This window comes from Denticeps clupeoides, chromosome 1, assembly GCF_900700375.1.
Source record: "Denticeps clupeoides chromosome 1, fDenClu1.1, whole genome shotgun sequence".
Lineage (NCBI taxonomy): Eukaryota > Metazoa > Chordata > Actinopteri > Clupeiformes > Denticipitidae > Denticeps > Denticeps clupeoides.
Genome location: NC_041707.1, coordinates 7319823 through 7347049, shown reverse-complemented (window position 1 = coordinate 7347049; position 27227 = coordinate 7319823). Strand labels below are relative to the sequence as shown.

General features: G+C 45.4%; 1 protein-coding gene across 5 annotated transcripts in view; it reads left to right on the top strand.

The window, feature by feature from the left end:
* LOC114789974 (signal-induced proliferation-associated 1-like protein 1) overlaps positions 1-27227 on the top strand; it is a 36079-nt gene that overhangs the window by 2914 nt on the left and 5938 nt on the right. For 2 of the 5 annotated variants that reach the window (XM_028979497.1, XM_028979524.1), the window contains exons 2-14: positions 12445-14256; positions 14330-14460; positions 15458-15646; positions 15854-16028; positions 17007-17110; positions 17409-17566; positions 20640-21219; positions 22355-22629; positions 24207-24470; positions 24546-24698; positions 25040-25194; positions 25353-25441; positions 25538-25986. In XM_028979497.1, the coding sequence (XP_028835330.1) occupies positions 12771-14256; positions 14330-14460; positions 15458-15646; positions 15854-16028; positions 17007-17110; positions 17409-17566; positions 20640-21219; positions 22355-22629; positions 24207-24470; positions 24546-24698; positions 25040-25194; positions 25353-25441; positions 25538-25986 (4208 nt within the window). In that variant the 5' untranslated portion in view covers positions 12445-12770. Of the gene's footprint in view, positions 1-3729; positions 3826-12444; positions 14257-14329; positions 14461-15457; positions 15647-15853; positions 16029-17006; positions 17111-17408; positions 17567-20639; positions 21220-22354; positions 22630-24206; positions 24471-24545; positions 24699-25039; positions 25195-25352; positions 25442-25537; positions 25987-27227 lie in introns of all 5 variants that reach the window. The other 3 variants (XM_028979506.1, XM_028979515.1, XM_028979533.1) reach the window with 3 other exon arrangements.

The window sequence follows — 27227 nt, the reverse complement described above, 5'->3', positions numbered from 1 at the left end:
GAGAATTGATCCTCCTTTAAGCAACAGCCTAGAACTACACAGGGGAAACTGGTCAAGGACCTGAAGCGAGCTGGGACCACAGTAACAAAGGTTACTATTAGTAACGCAGTACATCGTCATAGATTAAACTTAAGTCGGTGCATGTCCAGGCCCGTCTAAAATTTTTCTGAGACCATCTGGGTGATCCAGAGAATTGGGAGAATGTCATGAGACCAAAATAGAACTCCTGTATGGAAGGGAGGGAATGCTGAGTTGCATACTCACAATACCATACTCACTGTGAAACATGGGAGAGGAAACATTATTGTTTGGGGCTGGTTTTCTGCAAAGGGGACAGGACAACCGATCCGTGTTAAGGAAATGATGAATAGAGCCATGTATGGCGAGATTTTTGGCAAAAACCTCCATCAGTGAGCGCATTCCAGCATGACAACGATGCCATACACACACACCGCCCAGATAATGAAGGAGCATCTACGTAAAGACCATTACAAAATTCTGGAGTGGCCTAGCGAGTCTCCAGACCTCAATCCAATAGACAAACTGTGCCCAGCGACAGCCCCACAGGTCTTGAGAACATCTGCATGGAAGAATACCAGCTACATGTGTGCAAATCTGGTGAAGTGAACAAAATTGAGAGGAGCCACGCCAAACTAAGTGATTTTATTATAGATTAACCAAAAATACACAACTTTGGTGAAACACAAGTAAAAACTACACAGCGGTTTGGAAGGCACAAATTCACTGTTAACTGTAGGTGTAGACTTGCCAGCGTGGTCCTCTCCTGTTCACCTTCCTTCACCCCCCGTCAATGGAAGCTGCAGCCATTTTAAATCTTCCGCCTAGTTTCAGGCTGCCAACCAGAATCTGGAATGGGAGGAGTCAATCATGCTTTGACCACCAAGAAACACGCACAGGGAGATACAGAGACAGGGAACCAGATGGGATGTCACATGAAGTCCTACGAGAAACATTTGACCTCTGTCGTTACCAACTAAGGTTACGTTAAAAAGTATTGAGGTGAATTTATACTGACCAAATACTTATTTTCTGCACCCTTATACAAATCATTTCTATAGAAATCATGCAATGGGATTTTTTTTTTACATTCTGTCTCACAGTTGATGTGCACTTAAGATGAAGACCTCTCTCATCTTTTTAAGTGGGACAACTTGCAAAATACTTTTTTGCCCAATTGTATATTGGAACATGTAGGGGAGGAAAGACTGTCAGGCAGTTTTTTATGAAAATTGAGCCAGATTTTTATTTGAACATGCAGTGTTTGCTGTTACTGACTTACACTTAAGTCGGTTTCAAGAGTTGCACCATTTATTTTAACAGAACATCGGCTTGCAATGCTTGCCAGGAACACTCCTTTTAATTATTAAATCACATAATATTACAAAACCACAATTATCATTTAAAAAAAAAAATCCATAAAACAGATATCTAGAGATACTGAGAGCCACGCCCCTAATACTCATATTACATGTAAAAAAAAAAAAAAAAAAAAAGAAATCTGCTAAGAGTTATTCAAATACCAATATATAATGTGTGAAACATGTCTTATTCATTAATATATTTGAATAAAATAGTATGCAGGCCTTTATTTAAAGCCAAAATACCAGGCTAAGTAATCCACTCTCTGAACCTGCCCAGAGAATCTGCACCAGGCAGTTATCTGTAGGGCTGAAACTGTTGGATGGAACCGAGTCGGTGGTGAGCCGTGATTGGATCATCACTGCCATCGCAGCCCTAGAATTCTGGGTCTCAGAGTGTTCTTATGTCTGCTGTACGTTGACAAGTGCTGTTCAATTTCTCGAATGCAAATGGCGTGTTCTGTACAACTGTTTATTTTCCTCGGGGTCTTCTGGGTATTCATTTTCCCCCTCAGGGGTGTTGGGGAAGTGTTAATTGCGAAGCGGTGAACCAGCGCTAAAATGGAAAGCGTGGGGCGGGGGACGTGTCACATGTGGTTTGTTTAACCAGCTGCTGCTGATAATCGATAGAAGGTTTCCTCTGTCTCTGAACGTGTGACACAGGCCCTCGTTTTCATGTTCTTTTTTTTAAATGAACCCGCTGAAAGTCCAGTTCTGAATGAAGACAAGTCCCAGGTAGATGCTGATGTTACAGCGCTGCGTCGTATGTCTGTCCCAGTTAATTAATTGACTTGAGTAATTTCGGCTCTGGTGTCACAGCTCTGTGGGTCGTTGCATAATGCCACTTTGTGAGCGGACTCTCAGCAGTATTGGCGTTCTGACCCATGTGGAAAGTTCTGATTGAGCCGTGAACTCACTGCATTGTGTTACATTATCTAATAGAAGGCCGTATTGAAATACTTATGAGCATTTATGTTTGATTACCGACTGGAAAACCGGCAATAATCTGAGGTTAACATAACGGGTGAAACTAGCTGGTTTATGTTTCCTGATCCGGTTCTATTTAATTGGGAAAAAACAATGATGATTTCAAACTGCTAACCCTTCAGAAATAAAAGCATGATGTGCTTAATATGGAGTTGGATACAAGATACATGACTTATACATGCATGTTTTTCCAATACTGTAAAGGCCAATGTCTGCTCCCTCTCACCTTTTTGAACTTTGAGGTGTACCTGACTGGTGTGCTGTTGAGAGTTTTACGGAGCACATGTTGTTCGATCTCAGTGCCAGTGTTGCGTGTAGTTGCTTTTGTCTTAATTTTAGTTTTAGTCTAGTCTTTGCGTCAACCTGTCATTTTAGTCGTAGTCAAGTTTCAGTAAACTAAGAGTCTGAGCATTGTAGTCAGAATTATCCATGTATAGTTTAGTTTAGTTTTAGCCAACAAGAACTGATGACATTTAAGTCTTATTTTAGGCAAACTCTTTTTTGTAAAGCAATTTTAGACAAAACCAACAGTTTCTTCTAGTCAAACCCATTTCGTAATTAAAACGACTCAAGAATTCACTACGTCCATTCCAGACATGGAAGACGCTCTGATTTGTTCCATGTTTTTGTTCCATTACATTTTCTTTTCTTTTCAAATTCATTGTATAGTGCATCCAAATATCTCTCAGTTCACCCATCAGAAGTATCCTGAATCTAATTTATGGCGTTATTTTCTACATATTGCGGAACTGACGTCATCTGTGCGACTAGATGGGAAGAAACAGAAAATATATTTCATTATAGTCATTATCATCACATGACCAGCATGTTCCTAAGTCTAGGGGTCTATGGGTGTGGAGAGGAGGAGGTCCACTGTTACACACACAACCAAACAAAGCACACAAACAGTGCTTTTATTTACTGTGAGCTAACGGGTACAATAAAATAGCGGCCTCAGCACAGCTAACCAACATCAGTACAGCATAAAGGAAGGGGTGGTCCAGCGGGGACAACTCAAACAAGCACAAAAGTTAACCAAAAGGGCACATAAAGCTAACAGGCTAACACAGGCTAACAACAAAGGGGTCTATCACACTACGTAACAACACACACGAATGAGATCCCCAACGGAGCTCCTTGCAGATTGTCATGAACCCTGGGGACCTCCCAAAGAGTAAGGGCCTAGCAGGCCCTGGGGACCTCCCGAACACCATCCAAACTCTCTTTATATAGGTGGAGGTGACCAATAGGCAGATGGTAGGTGGATCTGATCAAATTACATGGAATTACATGGTACCCGTGCGCATGGTTATTTAGAATCTCAGCCACCCCATTAATTATACTTCTGCTTTGTCTATTTCAGTCCCCATTTCAGATGGTCTGGCGCAGAGTTCATCCACACACACTAAGCAGAAAGGTCATGGCGGAAAACAAAGGAAACTCCAGAGGATGGGTAAACGTTAGCAACACAGCCATGGCTGTTTCACATCAAACATGTGCCATTGAGCTGATGTGCTCCAGGAGCAAGTATTGATGAACTACGGAATTGTGGGACGTCACAGCTTACATGTCCCAGGGACAATAGACACACAAAAAGACACTACTGGCATAAATTCACCATCCCTCTTGATGTTTTAAATTTGACAACCCCCCTTTCATCGAGCTTCGATTGTAATTCTGACTCCATTGCGGGGTTAGTTTGTAAAACATAGATTTTCCTTGGGAGTTGCATGGTGGCACAGAATTTAATAGCCTGGACTCCCACTTCCAAGGCTGTGAGTTTAAATACTGAATTGGACCTTGTGTGGCAGGAGTTTATATGCTCTCCTCATGTTGGTGAGGGTTTGCCTCGGGGTTCTCCAGTTTTCTCTCGCTCATTTGTCAAGTGTACAATACGCTAAAGTCCATGGCTGCTCTCAGATCACGTACACCCTTCCAGCAGAGGAAATCAAGCTGTGACAGAGAACCAATTGCATAGTAGTTAGTTTGAAATGCAGGCTGCTTAATATAATTTAAGTGGTGTTTGTTACAGGTTATATATGAATAATGAGTTTTCTTTATCACATTTTCTAATTGTGAGATTATAGAATGTGTAGTTAGTTGCATTAGTTATGTTACTAAAGACATTCCTATGGCTACCATTATTTTCTACATAGTTCATGTCATTATATTTCACCATGAACCAACTGGAACTGAATGTAGCTCTGGTTCTATTGTTTCTTTTTTCCCCATCTGTTTTACAGACATCTGGAATGACTGGGTTTAAGCAGAAAGGGGTGTAATTAAAATACTAAAAGTAAAAACGTTAATATTATGATAAATTATTTTAAATTGTGAGAAAAGGTGTGCAAATATTTGAGTGAGTTGATGCACGATTGTGAGTGAAAAGGATAAAGAAAGGAAAAGAAATGCAGGAGTCAGATTGACTAACAAGCATCCGCGTGAGCCTCATCCGCTCTCAGAAAATGAAGTGCAGTAATACCGCGGTGGTGCCTGTGGCATTTTGAATTTCAAAGCTTCAACTCTGCAGTTTTCATCTCCCCATGTCGGAGCTGTGGTAGGAAGACTGAGAGAAGGTGCGCGCAGGTAATGGGTGTCTGTGTATTCCTCATGGAGTCAAATTTAGAGGCTGTCCTAGTTAATGTTTACGGATGTCTTTTTGAAACCATCTCGGTTTGTGTTCCTGTAATGAGGTAAGAATTTGTGTGCATGCTTGAAACTTTTGAACTTTTCTCATATTCAGTTCATTTAGATTTTCGCTTTTGTTGGCATGAGCCTTGGGCCAGGCTGAAGTCATTACAGTGATTAGGGTATGTTCTGTTTAGTTAACTCTGAGAAGGTCTGATAGAGCACTCAGAATTCTCTTGCTTTTTTGTCGGATTATTCCCCTTTTCCTCCCAAAAGCAACTGGTCATTTTAACTAATTTTGGTGTTAACCCCCCAAGATGCCACAATCCCCTATTTTAATCTACATGTGGTATTTTCACTCGTGATTCTCATTCTTGGTTTCTATGATCAAGGACAAGGAAGATGCAGTTGATGTTTGAACTTTAGGTCATATGGAGCAGTGCTACTTCTCCCTTTGATACATTTTTTATGGTCTGGGCCTAGCTCTGGTAGTGTAAGAAGGTGTGTAAAGACGGCAATGCCCAAACGAGTTCTCCCCAGGGGTAAAAGTACATTGTCTGCTGTGAGGGGCAGTTAAAGGGAAAGTGTTGCTTGCAGGGGGTCTAGGGCAGGAACTTTGGCTCGTTGGAATACTTCACATTCTTTCTGCTCATTGCAGTCATTCCTCTCTGCTGCTCTTTGTGATTCAACAGAGGCCCTGATCTTAGACCTTGTGGTACTCCTCTGCGGTGCATTGCACAGTTGAGCCTTTAACTTCTCAGGTCAATTGCTTTAATATAGGGTGACCAGATGTCCTATTTTCCCCTACTGCCCCTGAAACTACTGATTGTAAGTTGCTCTGGATATAAATATCTGCCCAATATAATGACATCACAATATTGACATATTTCACTTACTATCACTCACTTTCCATAAATTCTTAGTCCTGTTGCTTAGGGTTGTGGTTGCCGGAGCCCATGCCAGGACACCCACAGGGCGCGCACACACACACACATACACACCATTCACTCACACCTACAGACAACTTTCCCTGTGTGAATAGCTTTGGACCATGGAAGGAAACCGGAAAACCTGGAAGAAACCCATGGGGAGAGCATGTATTGAAATCACTACCTTGTAGGTGTGATGCCTTATTGCTAACTATTGACTATTGCATGACTATTGACTATTGTCAATTCTGCAATGCTTAATTTATTTCAGGGCAGTTGTCCTTAAATCAATCATGACTCCTTTTATAACTGCAAAAGAATATATCTTTAGATATACTGTATATTCTGTAGGTGTGTTTCTTTCAGTTCCTTGCTTTATTTAAAATGCATACATTGAAAATGTATCAAAATAGATTTAAATATTGATTGTTATTGTCTCACCCCTAGAAAATACTTAGTCTACCGGAATTTGGAGTTGGATAAGTACTGCTATAGGCTAGAGTAGATCGTTTAAGCAATCTAGCTGTATCCGCAAGTATTTGAAGATTGAAATGCAGCTCTAATGCACCAATGTGGATTTGAAACCCAAAGATGTAGATGCTTAACCTCTAAATCTGTTGCCTCCTTAACTTAGTCTGGGCTTGCAGCATCTGCTGTATATAACTTGACTCGTCGCTTCCTCCTTGGATGAAATACCAGGCCTTTTCTTTGGGCTTCTTTGTTTTCTTGGTAACACAGATTGTGTTTTCAGTTTGTTCAGACAGGTCTTGCCGTTGGCATGTCTCCAGCAACAACAGTAGGGTAGAGGGCTCATGAAGGGGAGGGACAGGTAGGAATTTGAACTGGGAACTGTAAATTGAAAATTAAAATGTGGACGAGCCGGTCGTGGGAGTTTCCTTTTCCCCCTATTTCAGTGGAGGCCTTGTGGGGGATCAGATCTGTCCTTTCACTTGCACAGCATTAGCAAACAGATGTCGGTCTGACTCATCTTCTGATGTGTGTGTAATCAGAACGTTGCCGGTTCGAATCCCGATCCGCCAAGGTGCCACTGAGGTGCCACTGAGCAAAGCACCGTCCCCACACACTGCTCCCCGGGCGCCTGTCATGGCTGCCCACTTCTCACTCAGGGTGATGGGTTAAATGCAGAGGACAAATTTCACTGTGTGCGCTGTGTGCTGTGCTGCTGTGTATTACAAGTGACTTCTCTGGTGTGACTCAGAATAGGGTTTTTCCTCAGTTTGTTCACACAACTCCTACTTTCCTGCCTCTTACACTGCTCCTGTCGATGCGGAACACGGTGCTGACATGTTTTTATTTAATCACATAGAGATCTGTAGCGTAATACGGCAAAGCAATATTCTAGCTAAGGAATGGCGACAGTCACCAAGGGGTCAACCTTGCGCAGCTGTCCGGAAGCTTTCGGATTTCACCAAGCCAGATGAGTCATGAGATCTGCCAAATCTGTTGAATCAGTAGAAGCTGATGGAATAAAAAAAAGATATAATTCCTCATGGACTGTAATAGGACACCTCAGATCTAAGGAGATGTCCAAGACTTCTTTATGAAAGGAAACAAGCACGCTAGAGCTCAATCATTGATTCAAATTGGAAGTGAGTGGAGTTGCCAGCGTCCCATACCTTGTCCTCAACATTAATGCATGGCCGCGCCTTTGTAGTGCAGGATAATGCACTATAATTGGATGTCTGATGGACTGAGGTGCATTCTGCTTATATTGATAATCTTTAGCATGTAATTTGCATTATCACCAATAACTGAAACTCTGCACCGACCTCTTGAAGCTTTGTTCTGTTTACACTCAGTTTACTTTAGAGGTTAACACTCTTTGAATAATTGCATTCCACATCATCAGCCAAATCTTCATTATTGGATGTCTAATTTGTGTGTGACTTTACAAGTAAGGCAGTGCTATAATGATGTATTGGGAATTTTGTGCATTTTTTTTATAAATGGCAAGGCATGAGGCTAGAAGCTGTGTATTAACAGTGTCATTTTATTGTGGCTAAGAACAATTTCATGTATAGACAGAAAAACAGAAATACATATGTATACGTAAATACGTATTTTCTTTAATTATGATAATAAACAACCAAGTAGATGGTGAAGAAGAATTAGTGTGAACAGGCTGTGAATAAGGCTGTGACTGCATAGCAACATATAGGCACCAATGAACCACACTCAGCCAATCAGAGCACCTACCCTCTGCTTCGTCTTTTTCAGTATTCTCCCTCTCCTCTTTCTACTCTTCCTGATGTTATTTTGTTATTCCTACCCTGTTTCCTTCCATCTTGTCTCAAGCATCTCACTTCTGTCTTTTTCTCTATCCTGCTCAGTCTGTCTCACTGATTCATTAAGCTTTATGCTCCTGACCCTCCATGTCCAGGCACTTGCTGGTTTGCATCAAAGGCTCCTCTGTGCTGAAGCAGAGGCCCGGTTGTAGATTTGGACACAGGGGACATTGTGCTTGGTAACCAGTATGGAGCTCCTTCTCTGGGATAGGGTGGAGGGAGGGGGGGGGTGTTGTCAGCCAGCTCCCGATGGATGGTAGAGATGTAATTACTGCGAGTATGGCGTGCATCTAAAAGCCATTGTTGGGGTCTTGGGAACACCACGTAGTTTGGCAGTGAGGATCCTGGAAGTGCTAACCAGGTCTCCTAGGATATCGAGGTTCACTGGCATTGTCACTTGGGGGGTTGGCTGTTGTTGCTACTTCAGAGTAACCCCACAGCTCTAGGTGAATGGGAAGCAGTTTGTGTTTCTAGGTCCTTGTCCTTGTCCACTCCAGTTTGCACTCATTCTTTAAATGATACTAATGAGCTATAGATTTTATGTTGCAATTTGCAACATCTTCTTAATTGTATGTCCATATAGGCTTTTTATCACTGGCCAACCATGTGGTCCGTGTGGCCCTGCATTGTTCTGTTTTTCTGATCTGTTCCCAGGATGTGGCACATGGAAAAACACGTACAGGACTATTCCTGTCCTGCTGTTGTGTCGTAACAACAAGTAAATCTCTCCATAAAATCGGCCAGGCCCGCTGTATTATTATTGATCCTCCGCCCCCACAGAGGCCTCTGTGGGAGGTCAGCCGCACGATTACCGTCAGTTAGCCTCCGTTTAGGCACCGCGCCTCTGTCCAGCAAATAATCTGCCTCAGCAAAAATGACCAGTGTCGGATTAGAGAGGACTTCTGTGCCAAATTCCTCATTTACTGCCCGTGGGAAGGGGTTTACTGACACAACTCCACCCGACGGCAGCAGCTGTCAGTAAGAGGATGAGCGATGATGAAATATGATGTGCTCTCATGATTCCGGTCAACATTGTGCTCATTTGACTGCATTTTCCATCATTTCTGTATGTAGCCCTGCTTTTTATAGTGCCGTGCTCCGTCAGGGGAAGACCCCGCAGTCGGTAAAGCTTGTGATTGTGCTGCAGCGAGTAATCAGGATGGGATTTGAAATGGCTGGATCGGCAGCTTTGGGCCATTGGGCTCTTGCCGGTGGCCAATGGCTGAGATAGCAGGACCCTGTGTGTGTTCTTCTGTGCACACATGTACTGGGAATTTTTCGGCACTCATTTAAGTGATGCATGTGTGTGTTTGTTGATTGGCAGATAGGAAGACTGACATAGTGCTTCACCTCTCACTACCACCACGTTAATATGCCATTTCTAGTCTGAGGGGACATTTGACAATGGGATGGTCTGGCATTTGAACTTTTTATGACATTTGGTCTGGTAGCCAGGCGAAGATGCAAAACGAGTCTCTGTGCAGTTGAGTGAGCATGATGCTGATGGGGCTTTGTGGCCGGTGGGCTGCTGTTACAGCGCCGTTTTATGGTGGGTTGCATTTCTCTCTGGGGTCCTGCACTGAAATAAATGACCAGGAAGCCCTAGCAGCTGAGCCTTGATTTGTAGGCAATTACATATCCATCGGTGTCCTGGCTTGCATGGTTCTTGGTGAATCTGATTTAATTTGTCTAATCTCTCCCCAGTTTGTTGACCGCTAGATAAAAATGTGATTATGAACGTCCGATGATGTTGTGTAATGTGCGGAGGCAGTGCATTTTCAGAGGCAGCGTCTGGTGGGCCTGTCATTACATAATTTACAGAGCCATAAAGTCTACTGACCACAGCTTTTGGCAGTTAATCACAGCTACATGCATCCCTGAATTTTTAAAAGCCTTTTAACTGCATACCACCATGTTTGACTCAAGGCCTGAACTTAACCTGCATCACATACTTTCCTCGTACACATAAGCCTTGTAAACATATGCTGATGCCCTAACTTACATCTCTTATGTTCAAATCTGCCTGCAGATCATTTTAAAAAATACTACTTATACTCATTTTTGATATGTAAGAACAATATTAGTATCATTCTGCTCTGTTATGATATTGAAAAATAATCCATACTGATATTCTATTCCTATGTCTAATCTAAGATTTCCCTCCCATTCACTCAATTTGTTGATGTTATCACGAAATGACAGTTCATATTGTCATCACTTGGCATATTGTATTGAGCAATTGCTCAGCAATATTTTACAATATTTATTATAGTTAAGTGACATTATTCAGTGACCTCCTTGCATTTGTTCTTTTGATATTGAATCTTTATATCGATATATATTGATATTAATAGTGCAGTAAATAATGTATGGAAAATCTATACGTGTTTGTTTAGCTCAAACCTGAGATAAAGCATGGATCAGGTCAGCTATATATACTTCAATTCTGTCTATATATCAGCTACTTAATAAAATGAGTTTAATTTATTAATTATGAAAATATGGTATGGTCATTAGTTTGTTCAGTGCATTAACTTTTATAGCTGTTTTAAGACTGAAAGTGATTTGAACTTTACCCATATAAATCCATCTTGTGGCTCTGACTGCTCACTAACGTGATATGTGTGCTCGCTCAGCTTATGGATAAATGTGGAGACATCCATGGGTTCTCTGCCGGCTTTGATGTGTGCTGGGGGTGTATGATCCAAAGAGCACTATATCAGCGTACCACGCTGCCCTGAGATACTCAACTTCAGAGGGGCTGCATGTGCAAAAACGATAATCCCAAATCCTAAAATGCACTGTAGATGTATATTCTTCAAAAAAGACAGATGTACTTTCTAATGGGCCAATCGAATAGTTTTTTCTGTGCATAGTATGATTTAAAAAAGAAAAAAGGAAACAACAACTTTGGCTATTATTTTATGAGTCATCAGCTGATTGTGAAAGTGATTGTTTTCGGAATAGTGATACACATTTACATTACATTTACGGCATTTGGCAGACGCCCTTATCCAAAGCGACTTACAACGTGCTTAAGTTACCATCGATGAAGAGATCAATTCTGGTTCACTAGGACCCCAACTATGAATACATCTATTTTATTCACTCTGTTGTAGATTCTGTACACAAAGTTCGACAACAAGAAAATTACAATTTAATCTAAATATTCTTTAAAGGGGAAGGTCTTGAGCTGTCGTTTGAAGGTGCTCAGTGACTGAGCTGTTCTGACCTCGAGGGGAAGTTCATTCCACCACCGAGGGGCCAAGACAGAGAAGAGTCTAGATGAATGTCTTCCTTTTACCTTCAGAGATGGAGGGACCAGGCGAGCAGTACTGGAGGCTCGGAGTATACGAGGTGCAGTGCGAGGTGTAATAAGGGCTGTGAGGTAGGATGGTGCTACTCCATGTTTGGCTTTGTAGGCCAGCATCAGTATTTTGAACCTGATGCGTGCAGCTACTGGGAGCCAGTGGAGGGAGCGTAGAAGAGGGGTGGTGTGGAAGAATTTGGGAAGGTTGAAGATTAGTCGTGCTGCTGCATTTTGTATGAGTTGTAGAGGTCGGATGGTACATAGTGGTAGACCAGCTAGAAGGGAGTTGCAGAAAAGGAGAGGACCTAGCACCAAGCCTTGAGGGACACCAGTGGAGAGTATACGTGAGTTAGAGGTGGATCCTTTCCAAGTCACTTGGTAAGATCGCTCATCAAGGTAGGAAGCAAACCACTGCCATGCTGAGCCCCGAATTCCAAGCCTCTTCAGCATTGACAAGAGAGTCTTGTGGTTAACGGTGTCAAATGCAGCAGATAGGTCGAGCACAGCACACGGTGCACATGACAAAATGTGTCCTCTGCGTTTAACTAGTCACATTGGTGATAAGTGGGCAGCCACAAAAGGTGCCTGGGGAGTACTGTGTGGGGATGGTACCTGGGGATTTGAACCCACAACCCTTCATTTACGAGTCCGCTTCCGAGGCCACCACTGCCCCAGATAGCAAGCCCATTATCCTAAATAACAACCCCCCCCAATGCAAAATTTATTTAGGATTATTCTATGACAAGCATGAAAGCTCTTTACTTTCAGGATCTTTCAAATAACGTTTTCTACTAAATGGTTGTCTTGTTCTAGTAGCCTCACGGTCCTTTATCAGTACATTTCCATGCTCTTTTTGTTTCTTCATTTTACCCAGACAGTAAATTAAGTGTATTTTATTTTTGCAGATTACTGGTGGAGCCATGGGGAGATTTTTATACCGTTGGGTTCACAGAACATGCAGCATTCTAAACCATTAACCCCCAACTGGGACTGAGGAGTTGGCTGACCTACCACCGCTCCCCACAACTCATCCTCTTTTTTTACTCCAGAGGAGGAAATCTTGCCTTAGCCCCCCCCCCCCCTCACATACTCTGATTCAGTCCATACTTCAGTGGCAGCTCATGTCTGGTCTCAGAAGGCAGCCATCAGTCTGGATGCGGACATACAGAGAAATGACTTCAGCTAAATTCTGCAGTTGGTGATCGGCCTGAATCGGCCTCTTGCAGAGTGGATGGTCGGGGGCTCCGTTCCTGCATCTGATGAGTTCTACAGCCGCCACCTCCATCTAACCAACTGGGTTACACCCCATCTCTCCTGCTCTGAGAGCTCCTACTCAACATTGGCAGGAATGCTAGGTGTGCCGAAAATGGGCGTGCGAGCACGGGTTGCTGACTGGCCTCCCAGGAGGGAAGGTGGAGGAGGAATTTGGCCTGTTACCTCGGAAACTGCACCACCTAGTCATTCTGGAGGAGGTGGTAGAGGGCTAGTTGGGGGTTCTGGTGGACCAATCAAGCTTCTGAGCCCTCAGGACACAGTGATGCTTCACAACATCCATACCACACTGAAGAACAGGACACAGGTAGTCGGTTTGATGACTGGTGTTAGCTTGAGCACCAGCAGTGCTGGCACGACAACAGACCCCCGCTTCCTGTCTGCGGCCGACTACCAAGGGCCAAAGCACCGGGGTGCCAGGCGTATCCGTCAACGTAGCAACAGCGACATCACCTTAAGTGAGCTAGATGGCAGTGGGGACAGTGCAGACGACTGGGGCTCAGTTGGGACTAAGTGGTCCCCCCTGCACCGGGAGTACGGAAGCACATCATCCATCGACCAGCACGGCATCCCAGCTTCCTCCTCCACTGGTGAAAGTTTTTTTGAGATGCTGAAAGGCTATCAAGGAACAAAACTGGACCAACGCAGCCCAGCCCCCGACAGGCTAGATGAGCTGTTGCGCTCCGGCCACAAGCAGGACCTGCTGGAGCTCACAGAGTACAGCAAAGACGGGCAGGTGCCCACCCGCCTGAGGGACCGGAACAAGCATCCCAAGAGACGTTCCAAGTCTGAGACTGGGGGCGATTCGATATTCCGGAAGCTGAGGAATGTTAGGGCAGAGACGGACTCACCACGAGCTTGCTCTGATGTGGAGGATGGCCGTACTGAGGACTGTGGGCCTCCTCTCAGGCCGTGGTTGTGCCAGAAGGGCTTCGCTCATTACGACGTGCAAAGTCTCCTCTTCGACTTGAACGACGTCATCCGGAGCCAGCAGACATCGGCTGCCAGGCGGAAAAACACCACGACTGGGGCCTCTGCTGCTGCTGTTGCTGCTTCCACCTCAGCCTCCTCCACCCTGTCCTCCACACACAGTCTGCCCTACAGCTCCCCTAGTGGCAGCCAGGAAGAGCTTAGCTGCCGGGACGACCTCACCGACAGCCAGGGGAATGAGCTGGTGCAGTGCTGCCCCTACTTCCGCACAGAGATTGGAGCCGACTTCAGGCTCAGGCCGGCCGTCCATGATGGAGCAGCAAGTCTTGCGAGTTTTGTCGGGGATAGTGGCTCTTTGGAAGTGCCCATGAGTTTGCACTCTACAAACTCTGGTGTTGCCGTTCTAGAAGGGCAGAAGGATGCACCAAATGCCCTGAATGACAGGAACAAGCAGTACATAGTAGAGCATGTGGACCTTGGAGCCTATTACTACAGGAAATACTTTTATTTGAGAGGTGAAATGCTTTTTATTGTTATTAATGGTCCTCTAAACTTTATAGAGTGTTCACTGTCTCTCCTCTTGGTCAGAGCACTGGAACTACTTTGGGTTGGATGAGGCATTGGGCCCTGTTGCAGTAAGCCTCCGGAGGGAGAAACTGGAAGATGACAAGGAGCACGGGCCACAGTACAACTTCCGAGTCATCTTCAGGACCAGCGAGGTGAGGGGAGCATCTCACCCTTAAATCAAGGTTCTGTCAAATGCAGAGCAATACACAACCTTCTCACAGACCCTTTTAGATTTGAGGTTCCCAGAAATCTCCTTGTTGCGTGGTGTCTGTTCTGATGTGTCCTACTGGTATTCTGATTGGATTTTGTCTGGCTGGCTGACTGGATCGGCTCCTGCAGACACGCTGGCAGGGGGATTCGGCACTCGGGCCCCAAGCCTTGTTGCGTAACAGGCACAGAGGCATGTGAGCCATCACTTGGAATGAAGCTGTGGAGAAGGATAATCTCTCTCTCTCTTGCGCTCTTGCACACACAGTCACTCCTGCTCTTATCTGGTCTGGTTCCTCCTAGATGGATGTGGGATTCCAGATTCCACCCTCCCTCCACAAATCAGTTGTTAGTTGAGTGTTTGCTCTACACTCCTATTATCCCCCCAAAGAATTCCTCGATTCAGACCACACCCATAAAAGCAGTAATATGAAAACAGGAAGACATTTTTGGGACATGTGTCTCCTCATTTGGGGGAGCTGTCTCTTGGGCATTCCCCTCTGATGTAGCTTTAACAGGTGTGGACATGCAGGAAGAGGCTACAGGCCTGTCTGAGAGAGGAGGCAGTTAATCGTGCTAACTGCAGGAACAGTGTGCTATTGTCACCGCCTTGGTGCTCGGAGGGAGGGAAGGCGAGAGAGGGCTCCCTTCCAGCTGCATATGATCAAGGACTGATCAAGTTCACCTCTGCTTCGGGACACAAAGAGCCGTCTGTGTTGTGCATGTTACGTTTGGTTATCCCCTCCCCGTCCCTTTCTGTTTTCTCGTGACTTCTTCTGGGATTTATATCATTTTCTATCCAGCCGAAGAGTTCCTGTTAATTATTTACTTTTCAAAGCGGCACTCAAATTGTAGTCACATTTTTGTTTTTATGTAACGCACTCCAGACCGTTTCATTCTTGTCTCTTCCACACTCCCACTTCTCCTAACAACTTTACCCAGCTGATGACTCTTCGGGGTTCACTTCTGGAGGATGTGGTGCCATCCAGCGCGAAGCATGGCACAGCCAGAGGACTGCCTCTAAAGGAGGTGCTGGAGTACTTGGTGCCCGAGCTGGATGTGCCCTGCCTGCGCCTGGCGCTCAACACCCCAAAGGTCACCGAGCAGCTAATGAAGCTGGATGAGCAAGGGGTAGGCCAAGAGATAAAACTCTTAATGTATGCTGGGTAGGCTGTAGCCAGTTCCAGTGCCAAGGACATTGAATATTACAGTGCTTTGCAGGCAGCTGTTTATCAGCTATTTTAGGAATATTACAGAATTCAGTTTAGACTTCCCACACTACATTACACAGCCAGAGAGCCACGTTGCATCATGGGAAATGTTCTCCGTGCCTCCCAGCTCAGCTTCCAGGTGAAAGTGGGAGTAATGTACTGCCGGGCAGGCCAGAGTACAGAAGAAGAGATGTACAACAACGAGACTGCTGGCGCCGCCCTGGACGAGTTCCTGCAGCTGCTGGGGGACAAGGTCCGGCTAAAGGGATTCAACAAATACCGAGCCCAGCTAGATACCAAGAGTAGGTCCAATCGGCTTTCTGCTCTTTATCACAAATATGTAAAATTAATTTAATAATATGTATCTCAACATCTTTTAGTCCTTTGCAAATGGAATCCAACCAATGGAAGATTTTTTTTTACATTATTAAATTAAATTCATGCCCCTTTAGCTGATTACTTCAAGTTGTTGTAAACATATGGTTGCTGTTTATTTTGAATATGAATACCCTCTAATAATTATTTCTCTGTGCTGGTAGAGCTCACAAACATCCTCTGGCTTAAAGATTTGTGCTATTAATAGGCAGTAGCTCATCAGGGTTTGATACAGAATCATTCCTTCACTACTTGCTCTGTGAAGCCTCACAGATCATTCCGCATTCCTCTTCCTTTCCCTTGTACCTTCTCTATCTCAGTTTACTCCCTTGGGACACTCGTGCACACACATGCATGCGCCAACAGGGGTATGCACATGCACAAATGGGTGAAGCCACGCTCCGTCACGTTCTTTATGTACCAAATGGCAAACGGATACGACAGCCTACAACGGCGGGGCTTAATTTCTGCCTATCGCTGACTTATCTGCCGGCCCATTCCATGGCTGCAGAGTTTACAGAGCACGTTAGGGCTTCACTTCAGCAGCCAGTGTTGCTGGGTCTGTGCTCACAGTTTCCTCAGGATGTGATGCGGACATCCTCTCCATGTGACACCAGTGGCCATCACTTTCCCTCATTTTGAAGAGGTAGATGTGCTAGCAAGTTCCTCCGCATTAGATGAAATGGCCAACATAAACATTGGAGTACAGGGAGGAAGCTGACATTTATGAATAGCTGCAGGAGTATTATGGCAGCCCATAGAAGTAAATCACCCCTCCTCATTGCAGAGAAATAGTGGTGACCTTCCACCATTTACAGGCAAACAAAAGAAGGACTGTGGCATGAGCGAGTGTCATTTAATGTCCGCCTGTGGCTGATACTGACACTAATGTTTTGTGCCTGCAGCGGACTCCACGGGAACTCACTCCCTCTACACTGCATACAAGGACTATGAGATCATGTTCCACGTGTCTACCATGCTACCCTACACGCCCAACAACAAACAACAGGTCTGGCTGGTCCTACAATTTTGAGGTTCTACATAGTCTTTAAACATTCTTTTCTACTGTGCACACAATATCTTGGTATTTTACTCCAGGGTTGCTTCTTTTCACAGTTCCATGTTAAATGAGTAGCGTAGAATACTATGTCACTAAGTTAATAAACTTAAAAAAATTTATGTGTGTGTGTGTGTGTGTGTGTGTGTGTGTGTGTGTGTGTGTGTGTATATATATATATATATATTTTTTTTTTTTTTTTTTTTTTTTAATCTACCACCTCACCCTCTCTGCCTCCTTCCTCTTGCAGTTGCTCAGGAAGAGGCACATTGGGAACGACATTGTCACCATCGTGTTCCAGGAGCCGGGAGCCCTGCCATTCACCCCCAAAAACATACGTTCCCACTTCCAGCACGTCTTTATCGTTGTACGTGTTCACAACCCCTGCTGCGACGCTACCTGCTACAGGTGAGGAAGGCACTTGGATGCTTGTTCATCCTGGAGCTGCAGACTTAGTGGGTAGCTGTGATTTCATATAGGTGGTGAGAAAAGTCTTAAACATACAAGGAATTTTACAGGCTCTTCTAGAGCCACAATTAAAGTGGACAAACTTTCAGAAGTGGCCCCGATATTTGTCACACCTCGTGAGGGTGAAGGTCATGTATTAAGTTTGAAGCTCTAGTGATATGTGACCTGGAAATCTTTTCTGATCCACTTCAAAAATATGTGTTCATATTTAATGTCCAAGATATCTGGGTGCGATGGTGTGCAGGAACATAGATTACATTAATCTAGAATGCTGGCCTTAACTGTTGCTTGAAGATCAATAACAAAGTGAATCTCAGAGTGAATGAGCAAATGATTTTGCAGACATTTGTAAGTGAAGTGATTATCATTGTGAAGCACAGCAAGCACAGCACATAGTGCACACAACAAAATGTGTCCTCTGCATTTAACCCATCAACCATAACCCAGCAGTGTGTGGGGATGGTACCTTGCTCAGCGGCACCTCTGCAGTTTGGGATTCAAACTGGCAACCTTCCGAATACGGGTCCGTTTCCTTAGCCGCTAGCCCACCACTTCCCCGAAAAAAGTCCTCTGCATTTAACCCATCACCCTTGGTGAGCAGAGGGCAGCCATGACAGATGCCAGGGGAGCAGTGTGTGGGGACGGTGCTTTGCTTAGTAACACCTCAGTGGCACCTTGGCAGATCAGGATTCAAACTGGCAACGTTCCGATTACGGGTCTGTTTCTTTGCCCTCTAGGCTACCACTGCTGGTAGTACTGGTTGTACTTAGCTGTTTTAGTCATTGAATAAAAAACAAACGGTGTGTTTTTTTATTAAAGCTCTTATTTTCTCAAAATCATGCACACCTAAATTATTGGATGTTTTTTCAGTACTACTTCAATTGGAAATGGTGAAAACCTTGTTAAAAAGATGAGGTTTGTCACCAGATATTGACCTGTTGCTGAATTATGTCTTCAAATATCTCTTCACTCTTTCTAATTTGTGAGATTGAATCTTGGTAATTATGTGAATAACTGTAGACTTTGTAGACTGGCACTTTGGCTGCTGTCTTTGGAGTAGTTTGCCGCCAGCGCTAACGGCTAATTGCTAACTGTATGGCTTTTATCCTGGCAGCCACCGAGCTGCCATTCTCCTGCTTGTTTTCTCTCGCACCCCCTCTTTCTCCCCAGTCGTCCTTAGACACCACTCTGTACATCTCTCCTGCTTTCTCCCCCTCATGCTCATCCCACTTCCTCCCACCCTGCCTGTGGGCAGTGGAGGCAGAGCAGTCCGAAGACGTTAGCGTAGCGAGAGGTTGAAGGGTTCCCCTCCCAGGAGTCCTCCCATGAGCTGTATGCTCTTCATCAGCCCGCCACCGCCGCTCCTGCTCTCAGTGCTGACCAAGACCTTCTCGAGGACTTCCCGTTCCGCGCATCGCGTCACTTTGCGGTCTGGCTAGTTCTTTTGGAGCCCTCGCGTCATTCGGCTACCCCTAGCATCATGCCAGTGGCGGCCATCTTCAGATGAAGGGTTTTCAATCCCAAACTTTTTCTTCCTTCAACAGGCACGAAATGCTACAAAGACAAAGATAAGTTTTTGTTTTTCCCTGGAGGACGAATAAACAAATAAAATAGAGATTTGGTGGATTTCTGGGGAATTTTTGGACATATGAAGGGACCTTTTTGAACTCCTGCTTCATTTTCTCCATGAGAATTTGCACATCCACTGGAGCCCAAAGAGGCGAAGATACGAGACTTCCAAAAAAAAACCTTCAGTGTAAAGGGTCAGCCTGATTCTCCTTCCTCTGGATTTCCTTTTCTGGGGTCTCCGCACTGCCTGCAACCATTAATCCTCCCTGCAGTAACCGTCATTTAGCCTAGCCCACCTCCTCGCTGGTTTTGGATCCGGAGGTTTGTGTTTTATTTTAATACTGACCCTCCACTGGCAGCAGAACGGTTTGTGTTGCTACAGCTACGGGTGGGTGTAGGCGGGGTTGTGCATGTGTGCCTGTGGGTCAGAGTAGAGCAGGTTAGTTAGTTGTTGTAAATGTGCATGTTGAGTAAAATTAAAAAGCCATTTTTTTTATGTATTTCAATGCACGGAGTCATGACACCGTGGCCTAAAGAAATGATCATGAATGATAATGCTTTTAAAAATAGTAATGTCACTAGTGGCGAGTTTTATATTTCCGTAGACCGGGGTTGGCGCGACTGCTCAGCGGTCTGGACATCGGCTCATCGGGACTGTGACTTTGGGTGCAGAGCGTGACCCTTCACTCCCTTGTTCTATTTCCCCAGTGTCCTTGTTTGCCCGCATATTAAATATACGAGTGAGATCCGGCTTCTCCGACCGCCAGCGCCGCATGCATCAAATAGTAAACTGTCGATGGCAGGAGGGGGGGGGGGGGGGTGACAAGACGGCGCTGTAGTACTTGCTAGCAATATCAGCAAGGCATTTCAGCTCTGGTCAAAACATTGGACTAAGTTGGTGGAAGTCGTGTGTGGGGGCGGGGGCCCTTTCGAGGGCAGTGATTCCAACGGAAGGACAGAAACGATGCGTAACCTGAGAGGCGCCCCGCGCAGGGGCATCTTTTGTACCGGCGAGAAAGAAGCGTCCGGGAGGAACAGTAGCTGAGGGAAAAATGTGTACTTAGGAACGAGACGACGACCGCTTCCACTGTACCTTCAGGCCAGTGCCATCTTAACCCAGTTTTCTTGTCCCGATGTAAAGTGCTCTCAGTCTCGCAGTGCTGGAAGGTTGTCCTTCTGACAGAACAGGGATGCATATTTGATGTCACAGAACGGTCTACATTTTTCTTTTTTATTATATTTTTGGAGATACGAGGAAATGATAGCGCTCCCCACACAACAGTTCTTCATTCGTTTGGGTTTTCTGCTCCTGCCCTGTTTTCCTCAGGGAACTTTTCTTCTTTGCCGGGCTTTTTGTTTAACGTAGCGTGATGTTGGCTTTGTTCCGTTGAGGGGGAGAGGATGACCACGCTGAAATAGAACTCATTCTCTTGTCTTTCTGCAGTGTCGCGGTCACCCGCTCCCGGGACGTTCCATTCTTCGGCCCTCCGATCCCCAAAGGCGTGACCTTTCCCAAGTCAACGGTCTTCAGGGACTTCCTGCTCGCCAAGGTCATCAACGCAGAGAACGCTGCCCACAAGTCGGACAAGTTCCGGGCCATGGCGACGCGCACGCGGCAGGAGTACCTGCGTGACCTGGCCGAGCGCCATGTCACCACCACGCCCGTGGAGCCTATGGGAAAGTTTCCCTTCATCTCACTGGCGCCCAAGCGGCGGGAGCGGAGCCGTCCGTACGGAGGGGCGGAGCTTCGCAGCCTGGGTGCGGTCACCTGGTCCGTTCACGCCGAGGACCCTGCGGCCGGTGCCGAGAGGGAGTGTTTGCTGGCCATCTCCAACGAGTTTGTTGTCCTAGTGGACCAGGGCGCTAAAGCGGTGGTGTTTAATTGCTCTGTGCGGGACGTGATTGGCTGGTCTTCGGGAAGCCCTGCCTCCATGAAGATTTACTATGAGCGCGGAGAGAGCGTGTCCTTGCGCTCCGTCAACAATAACACCGAGGACTTCAGCGAAGTGGTCAAGCGCCTAGAGGTCAGTGCTGTTGTCACGTGTTGTCATGTTTGGTGGCTCTTGTGACCACTTGCATAACACTTGCATAACCACTTCTGAACTGAACGGTTGAGTTTCATCAAGTTATCTTATTATCATGGAAGATCTGAGCACTGTGGTGCAGGAACATTCCGGTTTTGCTCCGATTATTATTTCCTTTTAAGATTTTAGTTTTTTCTCGAGGTGGTTCCCATGCCACTAGATAGATACATGGGCAGCATGTAGAGCGATGTCGCTGGGAAATACATGCCAGCAACAGGAAACCAGGTGGGACGCAGAGCAGCGAATCAGGGCAACGAGTAGTTGGCAACAACCAATCAGGTGGAGGCTGGAATATTTGCAGCTGTCACTGTTGTGTTGCGTTCAACATTTATTTAATTCCCAAAATCCAATAGAAACTGAGCAATAATCACTATTTAAATGTCTGAAATTCTTCTGGCCTGTATAGTATATGCATAACTACCACTAACAATGTTGGCAACGATCGTTCACATAGAAATTACTGTGCCCAGTCTGAATGGGAATGTGTTTGGGACAGCACAACTTCATCAGTATTAAGAGTACGTCTCTTGGGCAGTTTATTACATTAAACCCAGTATCTATTACCTGCTGATATGTTCCTTTATTGCACATCTCAGCCACCCCTTTTTTTTTTGTGTGTGCGTGGGATGCACGCCCGTCACGTCAAGCCTGCTCTTGTAGAAAATGTCAGGATTACATCAGTGCTGTTTGGAGGACAAGCAAGACCATCCTTTCTGGCAGTAAAAAGCCGTGTCCATCATCACTACAGTCACCTGACCTTAGAAACCTGCCCTGTTACAGACCGCAGGATGTTTGTGTTCGCATGTATGCTCTCCTGGTTGTGCACCATGTAATTGTGCACCGTGTAATAGTGGCAGAGCCCTCTGTTGGAGTCAGCGTGTCCGTATTGTAGGTTTTAAATTACCATCTGTGCCTATTCATCATTGTCACTGTGTTTATTGAGGAAGTTGCTCTGCGAAGGTGCTGAAAGTATGCGCCATTTGTTGACAGTGCTGTGATTTGTTTATGACGGCTGTGAAACACGATATCTGAATATTTGACACTCATCCCCACCCGGTTTTCTCGTTATTCTCAGCTGCTGACGAAGGGCAGCCAGACCACCGAAATGACCCTGCGGAGGAATGCACTGGGTCAGCTGGGCTTCCACGTCAACTTTGAGGGCATTGTGGCCGAGGTCGAGCCGTACGGCTATGCCTGGCAAGCGGGCCTGCGTCAGGGTAGCCGGCTGGTGGAGATCTGCAAGGTTTCTGTGGCAACGCTTTCCCATGAACAGATGATTGACCTACTGCGCACCTCAGTCACAGTCAAGGTGGTCATCATTCCACCTCACGAGGACTCCACCCCACGGAGGTAAGGCCTGTGCCTGTGAAGAATGGTAACCACATATGACCATGTTTTACTTAAGGTCCCCTGACATGAATTTTTCTTGCTTATATATATTTCTTAGCGGTCCCCTAATACTGTATCTGAAGTCTCTTTCTGAAATTCAGCTGTGGTGCAGAATTACGGCCACTTTAAACCAGTCCCATAATGAGATTTCAACAGGACACTGCGTTTCGGTGTGTTGCTTTAAATGCAAATGAGGAGGAGAGAGGCGGGACGAGGAGAAAAGAAGCCTATAGAAGTTGAAGGGGTATTTGCAGAAATTAAATCAGCACCATTAACTAACCACAATGTTTGGTGTTTTTCCAGAAAAAAATTGTTAACCCACTGTCTTGCGTGATGGAACAAAAAAAATAAATTTTTGCTCATTTTTGCTTCCAATCATATAGCAACTGCAGTGCTTCGCACGTTTGTAAGTTATTGCGGTTGGTGGAGTTTTTATGGGAGAGGTGGGGACAAAGCATGACGTTCATGCGGTCACAATGGGAAATTTAGGGGACCTTTAAAACCACTTTAATGGAATAACCAGAACAATGCCTTAAATTGCCTGTTTGTTTGGTGTGATGAATGGTGCTCTGGAATGACAATAGCGTGATTACATTTATTTGGTGCTGTGGTGTTAGGTCTGCTGAATAGCTGAATGAACCAGGCATATTTGGCACTACAGAACTCCTCAGCAAGACATTTCTTAAAGGTCCCCTATTCTAAAAATGTGACTTTGTGAGATTATTTAACATTAATACGAGTTCCCCTTGCCTGTCTATGGTCCTGCAGTGGTTAGAAATGGCGATATGTATAAAGAGTGCAACTCAAACGGTCTGATCTGGAATGTCTTCCCTTATGTCGTCATAAGGGGAAAGGTTACCTCCCCTTTCTCATGTTTTGTCCACCGAGAGAATTTGACACCCCTCCACCGACCATCATGGCTTCCAAATGTGCGAAGCATTTCAGTTGCTCAGTGACTGGTTTGTAAAATGAACACAAATGTATTTTTTTTAGTTCTGTCACGCAAGACTCTGAAGAATCAGTGGGTTCATTTAATTTTTTTCAGGAAAAGCGGCAAACAGGACGTGTTGATGTAATTTCCGTGAATGCCAAACTCAACTTCTATAGGCTGCTCTCCTCCTCATCCCGCCTCTCTCCTCCTTGTTAGCATTTAAAGCTACAGAAACAGTGCTAACCCTGGGGAAATCTCACTGTGGGACCGGCTACTAGTGGCTGTAATTTCAGAAAGACGCTTCAGATACAGTGTGTGATGTTTTATTTTCGTTTTGGTCTTGAACTCATCACTGTCCGTCTTCATTTTACAAAAGTATTTGCAAAACTTGCATCCCAAGTTTTGACACGAGACTCTCTGCCATACATTTATGAAAATACCAGGACCCATTATCTTTATTTTGGAATCCGACATTGTGCCAACAGATTCTGTTAATACTGTTGCCCGAATATGTCATTTTAACATCATACCATATTTATGTCACTTTGTAATGATAATTTGATATTTAAAAATGTGGCAATATGTTTATGTTTCCTCTTCCACACAGAGGCTGCTCAGAAATGTACCATCTGCCACTGGTAGACTACAAAAACCACAAAGAAGGCATGCCCTATGAGCTCAAGTTCCCCTTCCGGAACACCAGCAGCAAGTGGCAGCGCACCACCTCCAGCCCCCAGCAGACGGTGGGCTCATCTGCCCACGGCCGGGGCATGGGCACCCTGATCAAGGCTCCAGGCTCCGACTATACAGAGAGGACCACTGCCATCCCGCGCAGCGTGTCCAGCGATGGACGTCCCCTGAACCCCAAAAGGTGAGTACCTCAGCAGTCCGCGTTCCAATCTGACTTCTGATCTTACCAGTCACTGAAACCTGCTGTTTCTTCCAGGTACTCTCCCGGCTCAGATAACTATGCCCTGGCCTGCTCCATTGTGATGGGACGCTCTCCACACACTCGCAGCTCTCCCAACAGTAACTCCTACAGCAGCAATTCAAACACCAGCAGCACTGCCCACTGGAGACAGAAGTCCATGCCTGAAGGGTATGTGGGCATTGCAAAGACACTGCAAAGCATATTAAAACAGAGTTTGGACCCAGGAAACAAAATGGTGATACTCTTTTATAGAATACAGACCAGAAAAAAAAATACTTATATTAATTTATGGATGGTAGTATTCTACTGAGTAACAAACTCACCTATGAACCAGAAGACCAAAAACCTCATTTACTGCCATTGAGTCCCTGAGCAAGACATTTGTGTCTCCAGGGGGACTGTCCTGGTAACTACTGATAATAAGTCCCTCTGGATAAGTCACCTCTTGAGGGTGTCTGATAAATGCCGCAAATGTAAAATTTGCATTCACTCTCCCAACTCCACCATAGGTTCAATGCAAACAGGAGCTCCCCGCTGACTGCGGAACGTCAGAACCCCAACGAGGCAGTAAATGGAGTAAAGGTCACACCCTGCTGGGGCCGGGTGGTGCAAGGGGAGGGCACCACAGCTGCAGACAGGAGCACAGCAGGTACAGCAACCGGAGGTATACCGAACGTACAACTGATACATGACTAAATGACTAAAGCTCGCAGCGTGGTAGGGACAACAGCTTCTTGTGTAAGGCCACACAGCATTACACCAGCAGCAAGGACACACACTCGTCTGTGCTCCTCTCTTCCCTCATTGCCGTTTGTGTTCCAGATCTGTCTGGCCCCAAAGCCAAACCTGTTGTTGGCAGCTCTGAGCAACAGGATCCTGGCACGATTCTCTCTGCTAACAAGAACACCAAGGTGAGACGGCATCCGAAATACATGGAGCTCAAACACGGCGTTTACGGGATGCTGGGGAGTAACAGGGTGTTTGCGTTTTTTTTTTGCCACGGACAGGTGGAAGCTCCTTACTCCAGCCAGTCGAGCAGCAACACGCTCTCAAGCAACGCCTCCAGCTCGGTGCACAGTGATGAGAAGTGGTACGAGAGCTGCCGCGCCGGTGGCCACACTGAGACCGAACTGAATGGCTTCGGGGCGGGGTACCTGCAGGGGGCATCCACGGACAGTGGGATCGACGCCTCCTCTTACGCGGCGACGCTCAGCAGTTCAGCCTCACTCTCAATACCTCCACTTTTCGGGTCCTCCAAGTCTAAAGAAAAGTCTTTCTCTGCCTGGAACGAGCCCTCATTAGGAGGCAGGAAGGCTACAGAGATTCCGTCCCCACCCGCTGAGTCCCCGTTCCCCAGCGCAGACGGAACCGACGGCCAGGCCAAGAGCCCCGCTGCCTACAACATAGCTCCAGACAACAGCTCCTACACCCTCAGTGATGCAACGTCCCACTCCAGGTATCCTGTTGTTACAGGTTATTATGACGACCGCTGTTGGAAACTGTGCACTGCACACACTGCAACAAAAGCCAGACATATGGCCTGTTCGATGGAAGAGATTTAGACTGGATTCTGTGACAGCTGCTCAGTGCTGTTCCATCCAACTGGAATTCATTGACTTCTTTAGTTTTTTTTTCCTCTCATTTCATTATGGATCCTCAACAGGCCTGTTCCTTCCTGTCCAGAATGCATATTTTCAGTTAGCATGTTGATGCGTCGATGATGGCACGACTCATGTCAGAGTTTAGAAGTGACTAGAAGTACTTTTTGTGGGTAGTAAAACACTGTGAGTGGTGGTAACCTTTGTACAAGTTTTCTTTGGTGTCAGAGCTTTGTTAGGAGTGAAAGTAAAGTGTAAGGACTTTAATCCCAAGGTCTTGTTGGTTCTACAGACTGATATCTTGAGAGACCTGCTCTCAGGAGAAAGTTGAGTTGTTGTCACAATGCAGTTTATTATACAGTGGCCCAATCTGCAGCGTTTTCTCAGCCCGTATCCAGTTCTGGCAGCCCACTGAGAATTAACACAGGCTGGGCTGTCGTCTGCTCAGATGTTCCAACATCTGAAAGCAGAGAGTAAAAGAGAACAAAATTGAACACAGCTAGACTAGTTTTGTGAGGGTAAAGCAAGTAGAGTGGCACTGATAAAATTATAATATTAAAATTGTAAATTCTGCTCCCAAATATGCTTTGTCAGTAAAGTCTGTGTGGGGAAGCACTGGTTGGCAGAACAGCTCTGATCCTTCACTGAATTTTGAAGGCAGTGTATCTGCAGAATTCTCCTAAATTAGGGCCTTAAATATAATTAAAAATAACTAGTAATCCTTAAATCCAGAGCTTAAACGTCTTAAAAATACAGCATATGCAATAAAAGTTTTAACTTGTAACCTCTTAATAATTTCTAATATGTGTTTTGCATTTTTGTGTATGAGATAAGAATTTGTGGAACGGCCAACGCTTTCTGGTTGTGTGTAGGAGGGGGACTTTTTCAGGTACACACATTAGCAGCTTTCCATTCGGCCCACCGATAGAAACGGGCATGTTCTGAGAGTGGGAGTTCACTTTATATAAAAAAAAATTATTTGATATTACTGAATCAGGAATAGCCCAGTGAGCAGGGACAAGTATAATCCCACATTTAATCTTGTATAATTTTTTGTCTCTGTCAGTAAGGTGCTGATCACAGCGTGCCGTCCACTTAT